A 23205-nucleotide genomic window follows, 5' to 3' on the forward strand; every position below is an offset into this window, starting at 1 on the left:
TTTAGAGATTGTGCCGCACCCCTTTTAGTTGATTAATTGGTCCACAGAGTATGTCTTTAGTTGGCAGTGAACAAAAGCCTATAGTTAGTAAACCCACAGCATTTGGTTTCTCTTAGGAATATGTTTTATGTTGGAATAGCCCTGATGTAGTCTTACTTTAATCACAGAAATTGAATTAGACCTGGTATATTGTTTTTATTTTCATTTTTATTGTGATCGTATCTTGGTGGGGTCCTGGTGGTGTCCTGGTTGAGTCCCAGTTGAGTCCCGGACTAGTTCTAAATAGAAACTAACCCAAAGCTCCATAACCGCTATAGTCATGTTGTTGCTGAGTGTTTTATTAGGCATTTGGAGACACAGCTGGAAGTTATCATTTAATCGTGAATGTGTTTGGCTGGATATTGTTTTACATCAACACTTTCTCAATTGGCAGAAGGCTGAATTGGTTGATTTATGCCGCGAGTTGCATCCACTCTCCAGCCCTGTGGTTTTGGCTCTGGCCCAATGCTGAGTCCATACTTAATCCTGCTTACATTAACACTCTGTCTGCACTAAATATTCAGTATACTGTCAAAGCTCTATCATATCTCACTGTGTTATGATATTCAAAGTAAACAGAGTGAGCGTAGTCCCTGGCAGCGAGCCAGTGGAGCTGCTCGGAGCAGAATGCCATTCATACTCTAGTGTTGAGTGACAGATGGAGAGTTTGAAGGTAGGCAGTGACAACATGTAATCATGACTAATGTTGATTTATTAAAGATGTCAATGTTTTTATTAGTTTTCCTATAAATGTCTATCAAGAATTTGTGAGAGTCTAGTTATTTTTCTTACATAGCCTTTATAATCTGTCTTCTCTGCGTGTATTTCACTGTTTTTGTTGCTTTTCCATAAGAGAGAAGCATTCTAGTAGTGTCAGATTTTGTGTAGCTTTATTCCATTGTACCAAGAGTAAATTATCAGGATCCAACCTGAACCAACCGAACTGCTACTGAACAAACTCTTATAGCGAACCTTTGAGCTTCACTGATGATTCGTTTTTGCCCATGATTCATCAATTGCAAACTTTCTGCAAAAAAAAAGTGTTTTAATGTAGGGATGCACCAATCTGATACTGGTGTGGGATATCAACACTGATCCTGAAAAATTTGCTTCCACATATCGGTACAACCAATATTCTGACTGGACATATAAATTGATGCAATAAAACTGGTCGTACTCAGCCCAGAAAGTCTCTGTTTTAACTTTTATTTGCGGTTATGGGATATATAAGAATCAAATACGGTTTTCAGTCTCTGTGCTGGAATCGGGTGAAATCGGGATTCAGCAGATATTTAAAGCCATAGTATCAAAATCAGTATCAGAACTGAAAAAAAAAACTCGATTGGTGTATTCATTTAATTGCTTGGAAGAATGGCTGCTAAGGGGCTTGTTAAGTTAGCTGAGTTCTGTCTCTGGCACTGAATGTGATTTTACTAGACATGTAGCAATCCAATTTTCTCATTACTGATACTGCTAGTACTAATGCCAACTCAGCGATTCAAAGTCGATTTCTTTCCCTAAAGCAAAGAAATCTACAAATAACTCGAACTGGGCCAAATATTTTGTGTGGAACAGCACTGTAAAAATAAAGATCAAATATAATTTTGTTTTACCAAGCCTTAAATTGATATGATGGAACCAATACCAAATGCAGTGATTGTTTGTTTTTTTTTGGATCGAATAATTACAAACCATCTTGGTCAATGTCTAGATCAGTTGTTCCAAAACTGGTCTGCAGAGGGTCAGTAGTCAAATTTAATGTGCACTTTTTTCCACTTTTGGGTTAGTCCCTATTTAGAACTAGTCCAGGACCCCAACCAGGACCCCAACCAGGACCCCAACCAGGACCCCAACCAGGACCCCAACCAGGACCTCAACCTGGACCCCACTAGGACATGATCACAATCTAAAATAAGATTATAGCAGATCTAAATGTAAGTTTCTATGATTAAAGTAGGACTACATCAGAGCTATTCTAACATAAAACATACTCCTAAGAGAAACCAAATGGACTTGCGTTTCACAGAACTCACATTTTGAGAAGCTGTGTGATATTTTAATTCCTGGCCTTGCAGCATGTGGACTGGCTTTAGCATCTGTAGCCCTGGGCGCTGACACATTTCCTGATAAGAGAGTTGGCTGACCCCACAGACTCTTGATTCCCATCACCTGGATCGGCCGGGTGCATTTCTATTTTGGTAATCAGCTCAAGCGCTCAATCCAATTACATGGAGGTTAGTGCGGCCCTCAATGCACTGCGAGCTGCTTTTAAATAACCACCAGAGAGGAGGGCTCACACTAGACACTGCACTACAAGTCAGCCTGGTTTCATTCAGCTGAAGGCTAACTTTAATGTGGACTAGCAAGCTGCACAAAGTTTCTGAAACTCTTTTGCAACCTCAGTGATAATTAAAAACACACACACTTTTTATTGATAATAGAACAACATTTTCAAAACGAGACAGAAAAGGGCTTTGTACTTTTATTATTACTAGATTTAGTATTTGGGTATCCCTATTGGAAGTCACGTTCTCAGACAGGCAAGGGCGCGTTGATCTTGACATATGTTTTGCAAGAAATGTAGTCAAGTAATATGATTCTTGGTAGTTTGCGCAATAATATGATGTTTTTTGGCTCCCAACCCAGTCTTTTAATGCATTATTGGTCAATCTGTCTCCCCAGACTGATCTTGACTCTAATCCGAAGAGTTTTTTTTGCCATTTCACCGAGTCCAATCTGTCCCTTACCTCATGCTCATACTTGCTGTGAGATTCCCCAGCCACCTATCTCCCATCAAACTCAATGCAAACTGACTGGTGGTTAGCATTAGCAAAACGGCTCAATCATTTTCATTTATTTTTTAAGCTAGCTAATGCATTTGTAGAACATAGCCTACTGATGATTACACAAGATTAGACTTGGAGACCCCATATTTATTCACGTAGTGGGCCTGTGGTTTTTCATTTTGGATAAGCACAGAGATAATGTTTCACATCACCATTATTGACTTTTGACACTTGGTGAAATAACACTTTTACAGTAATGCTTCAGGGCTATGTAAGAACAGTCAAGGCTGTAGCATCTTGGCATCTCTACAACGTAAAATACGTAAAATTGTTTTTTGATGCAGGTAGGTCTGTCACAATAACTACTATCAAGTTCTCTTTCTATATATGAAAGTTGGAACTATATTTTTTGGGGGTCAATATTTATCGTTGGTACAGTTTCTTAACCCCAAATTTCCCAATAGTGCTATTTTTTGCCTATATGATGAGACTTGAGCTGTAGAAGGTTGAATTAATAACTTCTATGGCTCATTACAGATTTAAACTAAGTACTTAAATGTTTCATTTTGCTATATTGCAGCTCATGTTTTTAATATTGTAGATTTAGAATCATTTTTGTGTTATAAATCTGCTCTTAGGTCATAAATGAGTTTCAGTATTATCGTTTATCATCATAATAGCATAGCACTATAAAATGTGTTATTGGACAGGCCTGCTATCACACCTACTTCCTGATATGTTGAGATTTTAGTCCTAGGTTAAGGCAGGTGTCCAGTGCTCCAAGTTTTCATCTTGATATCACATAATACAATATCTGAAAAATGTAATTGCAAGAAATCAGTCATTCTTACTCTGCGATGCTCCACATGACGTTTTTTTTTTCTGTGCAAATCTCAAACTCTGTACACCATGTAGATTATGTGGTCTTAATCATGTGGGTAAGTTGAGGCTGGCAACACATTTGGGAGTTTTTTTAAGTTTGTAATGGTTCACAAATGGAAGAGAAATGAGGTCTGTCACGATAGCACATTTTGAAGCACATTTTGAAGTACGATTTTTTATTTTATTTTATTATTGCTTCATTAAAAGATATGAGCTGCAACAAATAAATTGCAGAATGTATCAATAATTAGCCATAAAAGGGACTTATTCACCCCTCTACAGCTCAGATCTTATCGCACTACAACAAAAACCTTCCCATTTTTGCCAAATCCATGATAAATATTAAGCCCCAAAATATATTGTTCCAGCTTGTTCCAGGATCAAAGCATCATACTTGTGGCGGTTTAGTCCTGGGTTGGAGACAGTTTGATTGTGATGTAAACCTACCACATAGTCATAATCATGTTGGCGAGTTGAGGCTAGATACATTACATTTAGCAGTGTTTTGTAACGGTTAATAAATGGAAGAAAACTGAGGAGATAAGGTCCCAGTTCACGGTCTCCTGTTACTTCTTACTGTGTGTGTTGTGTTTACTGCTGTGGTCACATGTTTGACAAAGATTGATTGTAGACTCAGCGAAAGGAGCGCTCACTCTGCGACAAAGATCAGCCACAGCTCGTCTTTGGTCGCCTTCATTCCCCAGATTGCAGATGGACAAAATACACTCTACTTCAGACCTGGTGTTGGTGATATTTCTTGCTTTTACTCACAAGAACTGTTAGTCAAATACAACACTGCCTTGACCGAGTCTAAACCATTTGAGAATCCCCATTTATTTCCCACGAGCTAAAATGGAGTACAGTTCCAAACAGGCCTCTCCTGATAATTACTATATCGACTTATCGTTCAGTATATGAAAGGTGGAACTATATATTTTGGGACTCAGTATTTATTGTGTTTTCAGTTTGGAGAGACTTTTTAAAAATGTAAGATTTAGAGCGTAGAATAAATAACTTCTATGGCTTGTCATAATTTTGCTTTTTATACTGTATCATTCAAAGCCATGAGCCTCAAGAAATATTTTAAAAAGTACTTTCAATATTATAATTTATCGCAATATTTCTTTTTAGTAACATATCGTGCTTCAAAATGTATTATCGTGACAGGTCTAGTTCCAAATATGCTCACTGTTGCAAGTCAATTTTACAATATTTAGGAAATTAGTTGTTATCTATAAAGAACCAAATATCCATATATTTACGTGGGGTCTTATATACATAAAAAAACCTGCTTAACCCTGTTGTTTAGACTTGTTCGGAAATGCTTTGGATTCTTGTATTAATTTGACAGTTCGTATTTCTTATATCAGATGTTACTGTTAAATTCTCTGGGATATGTTTAAATATTATCTGCGGCTTTACTACAGGGATTAATATGTCATCAAAAGTATCGACAATCTGATACTAAAACTAGTACCGAAACTAGATACTCATTTTAGCAGGTATAAATACTGAAAAGTCACATTCACAGGACAGAAATGAACCTTTCCTGAACAGCTTTAGTATGATCTTGAGCTGTATCAGAACAAATATAAGACCTCATAGACTCGTATACACCCATGGACCACTATGGAACCTACCTGGACGACTGAGGGATTACACAGATATAAGGCCACACGGTAATATAAAAGAAAATACTACCATTTAATGTAAAAAATCTATATTGTCTTGTCCAAACGCAGTGTTATCATGGTACCAGAGTATAGAGTCTACTCCTTTAGTATCAAAATCGAGCATGAAATTTAAGTATCGTGACAACACTGCAACGCCTCATTAAAAACTATGTGGGCTTAATTCATCCCTGAGCTTGTACTGGCTCAAATGCATTTCTCCTGGACCTGATATCTTGCCTTGTAATAGTCACTCTTCTGCTTAGCTGTCATGTTTTGGTGTGGAGTGTGCATTTCTTGTTTGCCAAGGGCTTGTAAACTTCTCAGCATCATAACCGCATTGACTGCACTGCTGAGAATACACAGGGCTGAGCCAGTCCAATACGCCATAAATTCTCTGCAAAAAGGAAAGAGAAGAAAGCTAAAGTCTAGTATTATTCATGTGTAATTACGAAGCACACACTCAACATAATTACTCTGCTATTTCTCAGAGCTTTTACAAATTGAGTGACTTTTCCGCTCAAATGGTGAAGTGTCATCAGCCACATTTGAGTTTCTAATATCGTTGTGCTGAAAGGGGACATATTATCATAGACTGCATATATAAATGAACATAGCCAACGTGCTAGCCGCTGTGTTCCAGATGGGACTTGAACATGGGTGAGAAGTGCTTCCTTCGAGGTCTGGTTCCAATTGACTCCTATTGGAAAAAACCCCTCTCCGTAACTGCTGCTGTAAGATCTTAAAATGTCTGTATTAACCCGCTGTACATGAGCCTTGTTCTTTTTGTTTTGCCATTTTGTCCCTAAATCAATATAGCCACTAGTGTTAGCAACAGGTTGATTGACAGCCTTGTTGCTAGGTGCCCACCCGCTTGTTTAACCCTTTAAGGACTGAGCACAATATAGGCCAGCTATAGACTTTTATTCTTTTTTTAGCCATAAAAATCATGTTAAAGGAAGTATCAGAATGTACCGCATCTTTTTCACACAACTACCTCTATTTTACATATCCATCTGTATTTTTTCTTTGACGTATCGAGAGGCAGATTACAGTAATGACAGTAAAATATTTAAAGAGCCCCTCACCTCTGCTTTGAGACGCCGTTTGAATTTACATGATTGTACAATTGGTTGCGGAGTTACGGTAATTGAAAGTCCGCAACCGCTCTCTTATTGGCGACGATGGCATCTGCCACAATAGGGTTAAAGGGCAAATACCTTCAACAACCTTGCTCCTGATTGGCTTTTTGGTTTCGAGCTCAGATTTGCAAATATGGTCCTTGGTTTGCGCATTAGTCGCTCTAACAGCTAGCATTGATTGACTTCCATTTAGTTGCACCTGAATGCTATGGGTTCCACTTCTGTATAAAATTTTATGAACATTTAATCACGTTTTAGCTGTACTCCCTCATGATTAGTTCACTCAAATTTGTTTTTTAGTTTGATTCATACATGTTTGAGTAATTCTGAATCTGAAAATCAGTTTCACCTACCTCCTACCTCTGACTACTTCTCTGCTCTTACTTGCGATTGTTACACAAATTCAGACTCTGGGTCATACATTTTGTGTTAAAACAACAATAAATACCCATGACATAATAAAATACTTATGTTGCTATGGAGAAATGCATGTCTGACATTTTTTGAACAGGAAGTTGTGTACCTGTAGCACCAAGCAGCGTTTGTATTAGGTCACATTTGGGGTTTACTATGAGCAAAATATAGAAAAGTGATGTATGTATGAGCCATAAAAAAGCATAATAGGTAAACTTTATAGCTCTGTAGTAAAAAACAAAACAAGGCGAGCCGATATATAGCGAATTTAATCTTCACTAAAAATAAAATGTGTAAGAACTTAGAAAATTGTCCACAGAGATTATAAAGTGAGAGTGTAAAAGCACGAGGCCCTAGAGGGACGTTTCACATGTATATCACACTAATTAGCAGCTCAGAACTGGAGTGTATGGAATGTGAAGCAGGATAAGTACCACACGCCTACAGAGAACGTGCCTGTGGATTCTACGAAGTGGAGATACTGTGTTGTCAGCTGAACAGGGCTGTAATGGAAAACCGTCTATATATTATGAAATCCTAACCTTAATGTATAGAATCACATGAATCGATGCAGAGTCACTACATTTACTTGCACGCAGCAAAAAACGGATATCTGGTCTACTACGAGGCAAACGGGAAATTCAGAATGCACGTAAACCTGGTGAATATTGGCTTTACTTATCAGAATTGTTGATTTTTTATTTATTTTTTTAAACAAATACAGATTTACAAAATATGATGACTAAAACAGTTTGAAATGAGCTGTACTATTATGTTCTGTATATCCCAGGTTCAGTTTTAACAGCATTGCAATTTTCTAACTTCTAGGAGCCCTGATTACAAATATAATTGAATTTACCAGATCAAACTTACCTCAGTGATCATGGGGGTATAATCTGGCCTGGGTATGAATTGTTTTAGACCATAAAATACCCTGGGATAATTCAGCCCTTTTAACCCCAGATATACTCCAGACAGGAGGGTATATGTCGGCCTGTTGCAACAGGAAATATGACTGAAGTGTCATGGTTTGAATCTCCCAGATCCCAATAACACATCTGGAGAACTCTGTGCTCGCATCCCTGTCACACTAGAATCAGGCTAAGAGAGGCATTCAACTGCATGGGGTAAGCAACAGCCAGGCAAATATTAGGCGTGTGTTCGGATCAGCAGCAATGCCACTAACTATACTTCCTCCACGTGTTGTTGTTTTGGTCTGCTCTGTTACAAGGGAAAGTACCAGCTTACTTAATAGAGCAGTATGTAAGATTTTAATTTCAAATGTCATAAACACAAGCAATCTTTGTCCACGTAGACTTGTTCAAATCAAATATAGCTAATAACTAATAATACATATACATAATACATACTGAGAATAAAGGTTGAGGCACTGGCAATCCAGATTCATTTGTAGTTGTTGTACTTAAAAAATACCACAGGCTACATACCTTTTTAAACGAAGGGCACGAATTGATTTTGCTGATCTCGCTCTTTTGTGGCTAATATTGACTAATACATGACCAGCACTGCAGTTCACTGGACCATAGCGCCTTTATTTGATTGCATTCAGCCCCTGTAATTGTCGTAGTCGCTGTACACAAAGCAACAAACTGTGCAGTGCATTGGAGACTAGAGAGTATATTTTGGTTTTATTTCGAGCAGGCGCTTGCAGTTTTCCCCATTGTTTGTTGTTCTCCTTTTAGCACATTTCAGCCGTGAGCGACTTGACAACTCCTTTATAGTGCTTGCGCTGTGCTCTGTGCCAGTGGCCTGTTTAGAGATAAAACACATTTGTTGTTTATTCCTCCTCGTAACAGCAAACTCTTAGCTCAGCTGCACTTTCTCTGCTCTGATGGATGGGTTCGGTGAAAGGGGACCCGGGTGTGGGGGGAGTGGATCAGCCTGCATGCCTGTCTCTCAGCAGGGACACTTCTCCGGGAGGTTCTGAGGGCCGCCGGTCGGACCACTCGATCCGGGGAAGGGCAGTACAGTAGAGCAGGCGCCGATAGAGTTACAGCACTTCTTTTGTGGAGGTGTCGGACAAATTAGAGCACAACTGTTTGGGCAGCCTCACAGGGACAGCTGCAGCGAGACACTCCAAACCTGCCATCTGTGTGGAAGGAGCAAACACAGGCTCAGGCTGTTCAAAATATACTGGAGAATCTGCTAAGACCGCTGTACACTTAAGAGATAGGGGCAGTCATACCTCCATAGAATTTTCAGTTAGCCTAAAGTTTAACCCGTGGTTATTTTAACTTCCTTCAAAGGCATGTTAACACTGTAGAGGGCTGAATGTATTTACCATCAGGAGTGGCCCAGCAGCTTATTGTGTTGTTCCACAGTTCTTTTGTCGACTTCTTTATATTGTTTTGGTTAATGTTGTGCTTGTATTAAGCTCGTATTCACCTTATTCCATCATCGTCCCTTGGTTTGTATTATTTTTCATGGAGCTTTTGATCTTATGTACAAATAAGTTTTATTGGGACTACAGAGCAGTTTTAAAACCTCCCACAGAATCAGTGCAGTGTTGACATGAACATTCATATAAAGTAGATTGATTTGTGTAAAATGTTCATATTTTAGCAGTGAAACATTTCCCAAAATCTCAATTGAAATAAATTGGATTTCCGCTTAAATGATATCATAAAGATTGCACGATTTAGTAGCATTTAGAGGCAAAAAAGGGAGAGGCAAATTTAGCTAATAACGTTCATTTTTTTTTTTTTTGAAGTACGATCCCAAGCTCGAAACACTTCATCTGAAAATACTCATTTTAGGTCTGATATCACAGAAATGACAGGATCAGGTACAAGTTATTCAGTGTACACTCTACATTGTTATATCTAAGAAAACTTTTGAATGCCACATTTTTCATAAAAGCAAAAGGTGAAATGTGTCTTGTTTGCTCCTCTGCTGTTACTTTGATGGTTTACTTGGGTCAACTGTTGGTCAATAGTTGTTAAACAGATTGCCCATTGACACAGAGAGAGGAGGGTTCTCTCTGCGATCAAGTTTCTGAACTATCAGACACTGCTTGAGATGAATTGCAGTGTATCTTGTCCATTGTGGGCCCACGGCTTTAAGAGTTGGGCTACTTATAGAATGTATAACTATTTTCTGGATGTCTTTATAGTGCATGAACTTACAAAATGCAATCACAGCAGTCCTTACCCTGACCTACTAAATAAATCATGTAAAGTTTGATACTTGATGCAATTGAAATCTCAATCCAGCCACAAAGCTCTGATATCTTTATAGCATTTTCAAAAGTATTGAAAATCAGATACTAAACAATACTAAAACTAGTATAAAAACTAGATACTCATTTCAGTGAGGATGGAAGTGAACCTTTCCTGTATAGCTATATTCTCAACAGGTATAAGACCACTAAACTCCCATGGACCATAGTTGGACCTACCTGGACAACTTGGGGATTAAATGGATATAAGACCACATGGGAACATAAAAGAAAGTACTGTTGTTTAATGTTGAAAATCACATTCTATTGTCTAAAGATTCTTTTTTAATTATCATCGTATCAGAATCAGCATTGAACATCGAGTCTGTTCCTTAGTATCGAAATTGAGTTTGAAATTTTGGCATCGTGACAACACAACTCTGTACTAAATCACTTGTAGCTGGTGCAAGGCTTCAGACTGACTAAAATTTGCCTTAATGAAAATATTACACAACAACCAGCACCACTTTTCATTGTGACAAATGATGTCTGTGTCTGTCAGTGGATTTACAGGGAACATTAGCAAACGGTGAGAGGTGTATGAGTACTGTCAAACGGGCTGCTAAATTTGGACAGTGTCTGAAATGTGGTGTTCTCTTATGGAGAGGCCATCTGTGCAGTTATCCCTGCTCACACTGTTGAACACTTGTATGTCCTGACCACCCAGAGGAGGAGGGAGAAGGGGGGAGGGGCGGTGAGTCCTGCCTAAATGAATCATCAGCAGCCCTCTGCATTAAGTGAGCCAGCTGCCATTTTGGACTGTTACTGTGATGAGAGCTGAGTAATGGCACATGGAGAACTAGTGCTTCGAAAGCAAAAAAAGGTGTTCCATTAGCCACTGTTTACTAGAGCTGCCCAAATATTGCAATTTTTCTGACAAGTATTGCATTCAGATTAGATTTTCAGTATTGAATTTTCAGCAAATAATGATGAAATATTTCCTTGTCCTCTGTGAATGACCATCTTGAGTGCCTCAAATGAAAGAGCTTATTAAACTTTGATTAGCAACACTAATTATATTAAAGCTGCATTGCTAAACTTTTCTCTTGTAAATGAGTATATTTTGTTTTACCCACATAAAGTCTATTGTAAAGCAGCACAAAATCAGACGACTGCATGCCTTCTGCTACTAATTGAAAAACACTGTATTAATTACAAACATACAAGAAGGAGGCGGTACGTTGCTGTGTGACTCTTTTGGATGAGAGCTGGTTGATTGTGTGTTGGTGGTCCATGATGTTTCACTTTTGAATCTAAAAAAAGCTGTTGTGAAGTTGCCTGGTGAGTGTTTGTGCGAGCTGAGAAATTAAATGCCAACTTTCTCTTTTCACGGGCTGAAGATTGGATAATGCAGCTTTAACTGTCTCTCTGTAACAATACCCAACTAGGCCTGCCATGATAACACATTTTGAAGTTTGATATGTACCTGAAGTAAATATAGACAATAAAACAAATTTATGCCCAAGAGCAGATTAAAACCACAAAAACTCTAAAACTCTAAAACTACAATATTGTTGTCGACATAGTAATTGTCTTGACAGGCCTACACCCAACTTTCACACTTGTAAAGAAGCATAATTATTTTTATTTTGTTACACATAAAATATGACTTAAATCTAATCATGACTTAAACCAGCTGTCGAACTGGTAAATGGTAGAACAGCAAGAAAATAGAAAAGAAAATATCTCTCATTTTAATGTAAATATCCTGGATTTATTTACTCGTGCGACTACTGCAAGAAAGTCACAGATTTATTTCCCAAATCGTGAGTTTTCCCCCCTCAGTATGGACTTGGCGCATGAGTTAGACGGATGCCCTCCCACTGTTTGAAACACAGGCCAAATGGACACAAATACTTGCATAAAGATTCCATATACGTCATCCGCACAGTTTACCAATGCTTTAGTGGAAATCAAAGGGGAGGTGCCCTATTAAAACATCATCTGCACAAAAACTGCTTTACTCGGTGTTGTAAATTGTATTGTGCTGTAAATTGACTCCAGGAGATTCATTTAATCGCCGTGCCAACAGTAATGGAGCATAACGCCAGCTCATATCCCGTACAATCTCCTCGGATGCTGTCATATTATTGGAGAAGCATCAGGATTGGGTTTGATAAGCTCATCAAGGAGGAGTTGTATTTACACTAGTCTAATAGAGCGCGCATGAGAACAGTGTGTAATCATTCCCACTTAAGTGCTTGGCAAGACTGCTGTGCTCGTAAATTAGCCAGGCTTTATCAAGAGCTTTGGAGAGTGGGGGCACTGCTGATGAGTCCTGTTCATTTCATCTGTCACCAGCACAAAGCTTTTTATTCATCCATTCTAGGGTTGGTGAAAGTAAAATCAGATACTAATCGATACTAAAACTGGTAATGACACTAGATACTGATTTGAACAGGGACAAAAAGTCATTCACAAGACGGAAACAAACCTTTACTGATTAGCTTTAAAATGATCTTGAGCTCAGAACAAGTATAAAACCACATAGATTAGTATACACCCATGGACCACTATAGAACCCACATGGATGACTGTGGAGAGTACCATGGAGCTATTAAAATAAAATGATAGTGTATTGCTATCTTAGACCTGCCTCGAGTTGATTAGAGTGAAAAAATACTCCTGCCCAGAAAGCATTGTCCATATTTTCACATCATAAATTTTTTCTCTGCTCAGAATCGTTCAGTTGTCTTAAAAAATGCTTTTTAATCATTAACTTCTGCTCGCTCTGCTCTGTTCTAAAGCCACTCTAGCTACTCTCGCTCTAATTGGTCTGAGTGGTCACGTGGTACCGCTACCGCAATGTTAGCGTGTCTTGTTGTATTTCAAGATTAACATTTCATACAGCACCTTCACAAAGACCTTCCAACATTCCTGCTTCCGTCTTCATTCCCATGTGTTTTGCAGGTCTGGAGGAGATAGGTCAGACTCTCCATCCTGGTGCTATCCTCATGTAATCACTCTTAACCCCGGCTCCCTCCCAATCACTACAGTACACGGTTCCTCTTAACCTCCAGCTCCTCTGCGTCCAGACCATCGGCTTAACCACTTACTCTTAGAGGCCTTAACCCTTTGCCCTGTGTTTTTGTTTACACATGGAGCATTTCAGCGTTAAACCAAACAAGCTAATATCTATTTATTTTACATGTTCTGATTGTAAAGTTTTATGATATGCTGATATTAATTATGTGGTATTTTATCAGGAAATATCTAAAACCCAGTTTGCTAGTGTTCACAGTATGCACAGTATTCATAACACAGGATGGCAAAGTGAAAAATCTTTCTTTTCCCTTATATGAGAAGATATCAAACAACATATTTGCTAAATGACGGCACTTGTTCACTTATAGCAGAGTAATCTCCACTGCGAATTACTATACTTATACTTATAATGTAATAAACTGCTGTGCGCTTATACGAAACCAATAATACAAAACCAATGTTAGAAGCAATGTTACGTGGGCGTTAATGGTTATGTTTTTTTTGTTTTTTTCCTGTTGATCTGTAGTTTTGCTAATCACTGTCAAGCCCAAACCTCTCCTTCCTTCTGTTTACTTCTCAAAACAAGGAAAAAAAAAACTTTGCAGGTCCTCTTTCCTCTGTGTTCATGATGCCTGCTCCCGTTTATACCAGAGATGCCAAGAAAAGTCAGAGTAGTTCGGACTTGCGGGAGGTAGCGTGAAACCAAAAGTCTTGAGAACAAACGAAAATTATAAAACACTTTTGAAAGGTCTACGTCCAGACCTTGGGGCAGGTTGGAATCAGTTTGAACTTTAAGGGCTGATTCACAACAAACACCATGCTGTAAACATTCATCAGGTCCTGATTTATGGATGTTTGTGCACTTCTTGTTCTTTGATTCGATGTTATCGTTAGATCTACAGATAAGCAGGCTATAGAGGCATATCCGGTGTAGATGGATAGTTTTTAGCTCCGCCACCGCATCACTCCACGTTGTTGCCAGCGCGTCGGCCCAATGCGGAAGCCCTGTTTCTGGTGTGGAGATGTGCCGCTGAGATGCATCTGTTGTTTGTGTTGGAATGGCGCGTTGAAAGATTAGACAAGGCCTGACCTTTGAGTACAGCCTTTGAGCAAACAAGACAAACTGCTGTTGTCCTGACTCATTCATGCTTTCTTCGCTTGTCCTACATTAGGCCGGAACTCGTATACTTGCCCTTGCTTTTTAAAAGAGCTTATGTAACGCTGTTTTCTGATCTACGTTATGTTGTTTCCTCATCAAAAGCATGGACATGGAGTTGTGTTGTTGTGGAGTTGTGATGAGGTAAAAGCTCTCAAGAGGCAATTTAGCGTAATATACAGTGCCGTTTCCTTATTAGTTATATCTGATGTTTTCGTTCATTCGCCCACGTTTGAGTAATCCTGCATTTTTAAGTCTGTCTCCTTGGAACGGGTGCGATGCTATTTTTGATTTGATTGTGGATTTGTGTAAAACAACCAAAAATCTCTATAAGAATTTCTTAAACATGAACAATACAGATTTTTGTATTGCTGCCAACTCAAATTTCTCCCTCTGCTCCAAACGACATTCACAGAGGATCGGCTGTGGTTGATTTAAAGATCCAAAAATATCGTTGTATTTATGTTCGAAATGACTGTATCTGTAAGACGAGTCATATTCAGGCAGTTGCATAGCCCTACTCTTTTCCCGTGACTCACTTTCACTGGTCTAAGAAATGTTGTTATCTTTGAAGCTCCTCTGTGGTTTTAAAGTTCATACACTCTCACTAGATTTACTCTGATCAATTACGTTCAAATCGCTTTCAATACAACGCATCTAGCAGTAATTGTTTTATCCTGGCATTAAAATGCGTCACCTTGGGAAATTAATTTCTTTTACATATTTCACACAACATTATGCATAGAATAATAAGGTGTAAAAAGTATAAGAAAGATGTATTAATACAGTGGGGCTTCATGTTTTATTGCGCTAGCAGTAAAGCTTATGTATGCAAATATTTATAAGAAAGCAATGATATGAAGGTATCTCTAACCTTAGTCTTCCATTGGACAGTTTATAGTGTTGTCATCCATAATGTAAATGTATCTGTATATTTTCTATATTCATACTTGCTGGAATTCTGATTACATAACATTCTATTGGTTTGTATTTGGTTTGTTGAGTGATATGTGGTCAGGGTGTGTTTTTTGTTGTGTGGTTGGATATATGTTGATCTTTTGTTGGTTTTGGTTTAGTCTGTAGGTGGTTTTGTTTGAATTCCATCGAGCTCTGTGTTAAAAAAATAAGATTTAAACACCACAAAAATGTTCTCAGGCATATTGTTCATAGATATGTAATCTTGTACGCGCTGCCCTGTTAACGGGCCCAGCTCTGAACAGCACTGTGCCTGAGTGTGAGGCTTGCTCCTTGTTTATCAGGCGTGACACTATCAGCCGTGCCTGCAGCTCACAGCAGAGCCAGTCAGTCAGAAGCACACGGCCACCAGGGCTGTCACAGCACCAGCCAGGCTCCTTCTCACCGTTACCATGGTGACTGTGGGAAGTGATTATGGAGAGAGGAGCCGGGAGCTCCGCAGTGTTGATCTCACAGCTTCATGCTACTGGATCAAAACACTTGTTCGTTTGTGGCCATTAAATATGTTTCACTTGTAGAGGCTCAGTCAAGAGAAGAGGTCGGCCAACAGCCTTTTCGACACAGTTCATAGATCTACACTGAGGGAGGACCATGTTTTTTGAGATTCATATTATGCGTTTCTACCATAGGCTTATTATAAAATCTCTACACTGTACCAGTATTTTACAGCAACTGTTCTAACATAATAACCAGCAGCTAAAGCACCATCTTCTCACATTATTCTTCTATGAAGCAGATCTCCAGTCGCTGTGACATTTGTGTTGTAGGTGAACAGCTGTGCGCTGCTGCTCGCTGATTGGTCCACGGTCAAAATCTATGGCGTATTCATGTCTATGGCGTTTGCCTGAAAAATTTAGAAGATAAAAGAGTGAAAGATGGCAGATAAATGCTCTCGGCACACCGCCTAAGAGGAGATAGGTTTGCTTCTCCTGTTAGAAATCTATAAAGGTTATTACATCATTGTCTCTGGAGACAAGCCTGATTTCATTGTAGGCGAGGTTGCCAATACATATTGATGGATACTAATCAATACTAAAATTAGTATCAAAGTTAGACATTCATGTGAGCATGTATACATTATTGAACTTCTTCTAGGGTGACCACATGATCTGTGTAATCAGTATTTCGAGCTTTGTCATAGCAGAACAAACAGAAGGTGGTACAAAGATGAATACCATCTGTACATTTCAGTCCAAGATTGACTCACTGCTCGAAATGGAGTTGCAAGAAATAAGACTTATTTTAACCCACTCCAGTGTCACCGATGAAATTAAAGATTCATACTGTGCTAAATGTAACAACATAATTAAAATGGAGAGACTAAAGGAGCCAGCTTCTCTGTAAAAAATGACTACATCAGTGTATTTTTATGATGACTTTTTTGTTATGGTATCAAATTTTTAAGTGTCTTTTTTTGCTAAAATACTGTTTGATATGGTAACATGACACCTAGTTTTGTCCAGAATTATTTAGTATTATATTAGCTGAGTTGTGAAGCAGTTTTCATCCAGTTGTATTTGGAGCTATAAAACCAGTAGAAAAGACTGAAATATTCTGTATTGTATTGTTGATAACAACAGTCCCACATATAATGTCATGTTTCACAAACATTACATATTAGGCTGAGAAATTAGCAGTCACATTCCCAACACTGTTTGCGCAATATGATTATGTGTCCCTAACGTGTTTTTCCTCTGCTTTCAGAAACATAATGTGGTTCAATGGGCCGGGGACGTGCAGACCGTGAGCCTTCTCTGAGCCTGGAGTCCCGAGCGAGCGAGAGGCTGCTGGACCTCCCCGAGGCGATCCTGGCCCGTTGGCACTAAAATGTCCCTCAGTGGTGGCACTGCAGGCGGGAAAGGTGTGGACTCGAATGCGGTGGACACTTACGACAGCGGGGATGAGTGGGACATCGGCGTGGGGAATCTGATTATCGACCTAGACGCCGATTTGGAAAAAGACAAACTGGAAATGTCCGGCACCAAGGACGGATTGACGGCACCCACCAACGCTGTGGCGTCTCTGCCCGAAAACATCCGCTTTGTCAGCCCAGTGTCCGGAGCTCAGGGCAAAGAGAGCAAATCCAAGTACAAGCGCACTAAGAACACTAAAGACAATAATAGCAAAGCGTCCTCTGGAGATATGGGGAAGAAGGACACTACAGGGCGGACTCAAATGGAGCCCACAGCCCCGGCTGTGAATGCAACAGCCGCGGGCAACAACTCCACCTCTAAGGGTGTGGAGAAGGGGGGAAAGGCCTCTAGGGGTGTGGTGGGAGGTAAGAAGGAAAAGGAGGCCACGGGGAAAGGTAAGAAGGACAAAAGTGATGGAGCCCTGGCCGAGAAGGAGCTCCAGTCTCAGGCCCAAGTGGTGCTGGGGAACAGTCGCACCACGGCCTTTGAGAACTCCCAGTCTGCAGACCTGACGGACGCTAATCAAACGGGGATTATTGCACTTGAAAGCGTTGGGATAGTACCAGCACTGAAAACGGAACCGGATGAAATGGAGAACGGGGAATGCAAAGCGCTCAAGAAGGTCAAAATTGAGAAGGTAAGACGTATTTGGTTTGGTGAATTTTTGTCGCTACTGTCGTGCGATTATGGTTTGGATTGCTGGAATCTGGTTATATATGGAATTTAATGTGTTCTGAAATTAGAGATAGGTTTGGAAATACTGATCTTGTTCTGCCCGGCCCACTTTTACCTCTAAACCGCTCCCAAACCTCACTCGAGTCCTAGTTTAGTTGGTTCAGGTCCTATATTGTAGTGCTGGTTTAGTTATTTTTTAGCCTTGATCTAGTCTAGGTTCAGTCCTCTTTTACCCTCGATGGTGCATACAGCTGTAGTCACAAGTGAGCGCTCCAATTCCTCACACTGAGCTATATTCGGTGACATTGCATGAGAAGTAATTTGCTAACAGTGTGCGCTTTCATCGATTTAATTAATCACGCTATGACTGAACACAAAGCTCTTGGATCTTCTGCAGACTGGCAGTGTCCCCGAAGCAGTCTGACATGTGATGCGTTCAAAGACCCTCTGCCGCTATCCTCCCCCCCCCCCCCCTCTTTCTCCCTTTCTCTCCCTCCCCCGCTTTTCTTGCTTCCTTTTTCTCTCTCTCATCTCTCCCCCTCGATCTCCCTTCCTCCCTTCTTCATACATATTTTGATCGTTCTCTCTTCCTCTTTTTCCCTCTCTCTGCCCTCCATTTCTCTTTTTCTCCCCCTCTTCCTCTCTTTCTCTCTCTTCCTCTGCCCCCTTGTACTCTCTTCCTCTGCTCTTCCCCCATCTCCCTATCTCCTTCCATCCCTCTCTCCCCCCTCTCTCCCCCATCTCTCCCTCCTGTCTCTCTCTCCTCCTCCCCCTCTCCCTCTCTCTGCCCTCCAGTTCTCTTGCTCCCTTCCTTCCTCCCTCCCTCTCTCTCCCTCCCTCCTTAACCCCCTGCTCTCCACTCCTGCCCCCTCCCCTCTCTTTCTCTCTCTCCACATGATGGATGAGGGCCGGGGTGGGGAGCAGCCACAGGAAATGGCCCACACCACGACAGAGCCTGTTCCCATCTGTGTGCTGCAGATTGTTTATGATAGCAGGCATCTATCTGCTTTCCCATACTGCACTACTCCACACTGGGCTCGAGCAGCAGCAACAGACTACTGGGGGCTGTGATGAGATGAGTCTTGCTTTGACGTAGTTCCAGATGACAGCATTATTTTGCTTGTGAAGTGTAATTGATGAGAAGTAAGCTGTCTGTTGTTAAAGTGCTTATGTTGTGTAAATGGGTGGATAAGTGTGGCCCAAATGATGGATTATGTCATCCAGTTTTGTATAATTAGTCAGTTTCTACATATTTTTTTCCTTTCAAAGTTCCTGATGAAGAGCTCACTACAGGGTAATGCTGGAAAATTGTGTTTAGTTGACAGTGTGTACATTTGAGATGGCGGATTTTCTCTTACTATGTAGTGTGTATTTAACATGTTGCTGAGGAGCTAACTCCAGTAAAAATAGCACACCCTGGTTGTTTACAGTAAAGAGTATCTGTTATTAAAGTGCATTGAACAGTCGCTACTCCTTACTGTAAACAGTAACTGTAAACAACTAGAGTGTGTTAGTTTCACTGGAGTTAGCTCCTCCCTTCAAACAGATATACGGCAGTGACTTACCAGTATCTCTTCAGAACTGAAGAAGCCTCTTGGATGAGAGGCGAAACGTCTTCTAAAACTTTTGTCCAGTTGTTAAATTAAAAATGAATTTTATGATGAAACCTACCTGGGTGATTGAGGGATTACACAGACGCAAATGTTCTAGGAAACTTGACCATTTGGTCCAAGAAAAGGTCATTTTACTGTATTCACTCTTGTGAATAAAGTCATACGACCTTTTTGTATGGATGGATGTTGGCGAAAGGTTGTGACAGTTTGCTAATATAGAAAGGTTTGGAAATGTGTACATGTGTAAATTATATGGTGTGTATTCAAACACTGACACACTGTCAGGTCAGTCCAACGAGTCACAGTGAGGTGTGAACTCAGTAGTTGTATTGGCACAGCTCCTCACCCACACTTACGAGGAGCATGTGTCACGTGCTGTTATTGTCCCTCCCAGCAGCCCTTTCACGCTCTCAGCTCCGAGACTGGCTCAGAGACAGGCTGATACACAGGGAGGAGCTGCATGGGACTGGTTCTGTCTATCATCATGTCCCAGTCCTAATCCCAGGAGCTGCTGAGGCCTGGTGCAGAGGTTGGGGGAAGGGCAGAGCTCATGTGTGGGACTGTGGGGGAGGTGAGGCACTGAGGCAGCCTGTGAGTGTTTCCATCCAGGATCCAGTTCATCTCAGACAGAAGAGCCCTGGTTCACAGCCACAGGAGGGGAGCTCCAAGAGGCGCTTTAGGAACTCTCACTATTGACTGACACTTTGCACATAGTGAGTGTAGCACTGTTTTACACTATGTGAGTGATATATTAGCACTTAAGCAAATCTGTGCGAGATAATGCTAAAGCTGTTATGGATTAACTACACATTTTAGTATACATTTTTAGAGATTTCTTGGCTAACAGCTTGTATGCTGTGCAGGATGTAAGACACCCAATTAGGGCCGTGCAATTAATCAAATTCAAATTAATTTATTCATTTCTAAAGGTCAATGATCAGCTTGGTCTTTTAATGGAGAAGTCTACAGCCAATGCTGTCAGTAAAAGCAATTTGATGATTTTATTGTTAAATTTAAGTGTTCAAGTCTTACTTGTTTATTTTCTGCATACACATACAACACACAGATGCGCACATGTGTTCATACACAATTACTCCTACTTTTAAATGTCCACCATGTGACCATTTTCCCCAAGTATTTACAAGCACCATATTAGCTCAAAATGAAGTGAGAAGAAGCTCCTACCCAAAGTACATGACTTTGCATTATGTGGCTACAGTGATTTAACAATGATATTAATGTGCTATTACCCTTGACTGGAAAAGACTCACAGATTGAATCTGTTGTACATTTCTATCATATTAAAATGTATTTATCAAGGATAATGTACATGCTTATATTGAAAGTGTAATACAGAATACAGCACACTATACTGCACTGATATGTGTATTGAAATTGGCTCAGCCCTGATGTCCACTGTCAGCAGGCTCCTCTCTGCTCCATTATCAGAGCAGCATCCAGGCCCCACGCCACCATTTCCTGTCAGGACACTACTCTCACACGGGCTGCTATACATAGACCACAGTACAGCCATGTGCTCAAATATTCATTGGCTTCTTCGTGACTATCTACACAAACACATACTTTTGTTTCTTAATGGGGATGACCATGTTTCACTTCAGTTGGTATAAAGATCAGCTAGGTCCAAGTGTAAGTGTAAGTGGTGCTGGGCGGTGACCTTTAACTTTAAGGGAGCAGGCAATCGGAAAGGCTCGAGGAGATGGCTTGTCTCATGTCGAGCGTTATGTAGAGCCAGTGCCGTTTAGACATGTTTGCCACTACTGTAATGTGATGTCTTTACTATCTGTCAGATTTAGCTCAGTTAGCATTAGCATGAATCATTCCCTCAGGCAGTCGTGTTCTTCACACTCACTACATTTACATGCACAGAGAACGCTGAGTGCACTTAACAACCAAAATTCAAATCAGGTCACACTCTGTCCCAGTCTACAACAAGTTAAACAACTGAATGGGTGCGAACGGGAGTCTAAGAGAGGTTCAGGGCATCTAGTAATTTAGCATTAGCACTTTGCAGCTATAATTGCTAATAAAAAAACGCTATCATAACATAACCACGCTTTTAGACAGAGACTCGTTTAGGTCGATTTTGATTTTCAGACATGCTAAGAACGGTGTTATTCACAAGTTCTTTGCTCTTTACACCACAGATAAACATACTGAAGCTCCGGTAGTTTCAGTTTCACTTTAACATAGCAGACCAAAACAATGAAACAACACGTGATTAGTGGAGAGGCCGTAGTTTGTCATCGCTGCTGATCTAAAACGAGTGAGTAAACACCTAAACACATGTCCAATATTTACTTGGCTGTTTCTTACCCCGCGCAGTTGAATGCCTCTCCTTGTCTGCCCCTAGAGTTAGACCCATCGGAGTTCACATGGACGTCTCCAGATGCGTTTCGAACCACGACACCTCCGTTATAGTTTATGTGCATTTTGGTAAATCTGTTTAAATCGGACTATGCCAGTTATCTGGTTTTCCTGCCGTGTATATAAGCGTAGTGACTGATGGTGTGAGCCCTGTGTCCTAACTGCAGCTCCCTGAAGCTTTGGCCCTCGCACGCTGAATAAATCATAGCTGCTCCTCTCGGAACAAGCTCTAACCACCCCCCCCCCCCCCCCCCCTCCACACCTTTCATTGCGCGCACCTAGACGAGCGGGCGAGCAAGGCTTTCCGCCCCTGATGAATGAAGCAACTTTCATGGAGAATTACATTTGGGGCGACTTTGAAAGAGGAGGGAGAGAGGGAAGAGACTACAGCAGAGAGAGCCTCATCAGAGCGCCGTGTGCCTGCTCCAGCTCGTACTATTGTGTTACATCTCATTTGCTTTAAGTACTGCCAGGGCTTTTAAAGGCTCTGACAGAACAGTGAGACCGCCTCTGAAGCCGGCAGTGAATTACACCGCAGAGGCAGCCGTGTGTGTGACTGCTCTGGATTTGGAACATGACAAATTGTCTATGAACAGTTTGGCGGATAGAAAGTGAAGCTAGCTGCAAAAGGCACGGGACAATAATCGCGATTGAGGATGATATCACGATGTTGCTGACGGTGTATAATTATTCCTATCCATTACATTTTTTTATTTTAATATGAACAGGTCCCATATTTAAACTGTTATAGTATGTACTTTGTTATAAGTGAAAATGGAGATCTTTTGTCTACTGTTTTTATCACAAAAAATGATATTATTTGTAGAATTATAGTTGGAATTGTTTACTCCAGAATTAACAGTGAGACTAATTTGTTCTCAAGATTAGTTTTAAGAGTATCTGTAAGATTTCCATTTTATTCAGTCATGGATAACGTTTCATATTGTGTGGTGACGATGGCTGATTTCTATAAACGTGATGACTAACTGTTTTCGTGACTAATTGCCTAATGCACTCAGGTGACTAAGACTAAACTATTACTGTGCTAAAAATATGTTGGTTTTGAAAATGTAATGAAAAATACTTGTATTTGATTTAAAAAAAACAAAACAATTTTCGTTAAAAATCATAATCTACAAAAAACACTTAATACTATACGATGGTAAAATCCATAAATACTCCTACATAACATAAATGTATCATATGAAAAACATTCTCCATCTGAAACAATCAAACAACGATGGAATCTTAAAAGTATCCTCAAGTTTAACAAACCTTCTTCTGTAGGTGTATCAAAAGTATTGATGTCCAGATACTACTATTGCTACT

The 23205-nt window shown here is 40.2% G+C and overlaps 1 protein-coding gene across 1 annotated transcript in view; it reads left to right on the plus strand.

Annotated features, from left to right (window-relative positions):
- The window catches only part of LOC117387766 (zinc finger protein 609-like), a 142539-nt gene that overhangs the window by 22449 nt on the left and 96885 nt on the right, over window positions 1-23205 (plus strand). The window contains exon 2 of the mRNA XM_033985331.2: window positions 16992-17837. Coding sequence (XP_033841222.1) covers window positions 17115-17837 — 723 coding nt within the window. The 5' untranslated portion in view covers window positions 16992-17114. The remainder of the gene's footprint in view (window positions 1-16991; window positions 17838-23205) is intronic.

The sequence above is a fragment of the Periophthalmus magnuspinnatus genome, chromosome 3 (assembly GCF_009829125.3).
Source record: "Periophthalmus magnuspinnatus isolate fPerMag1 chromosome 3, fPerMag1.2.pri, whole genome shotgun sequence".
NCBI classification, from domain to species: domain Eukaryota; kingdom Metazoa; phylum Chordata; class Actinopteri; order Gobiiformes; family Gobiidae; genus Periophthalmus; species Periophthalmus magnuspinnatus.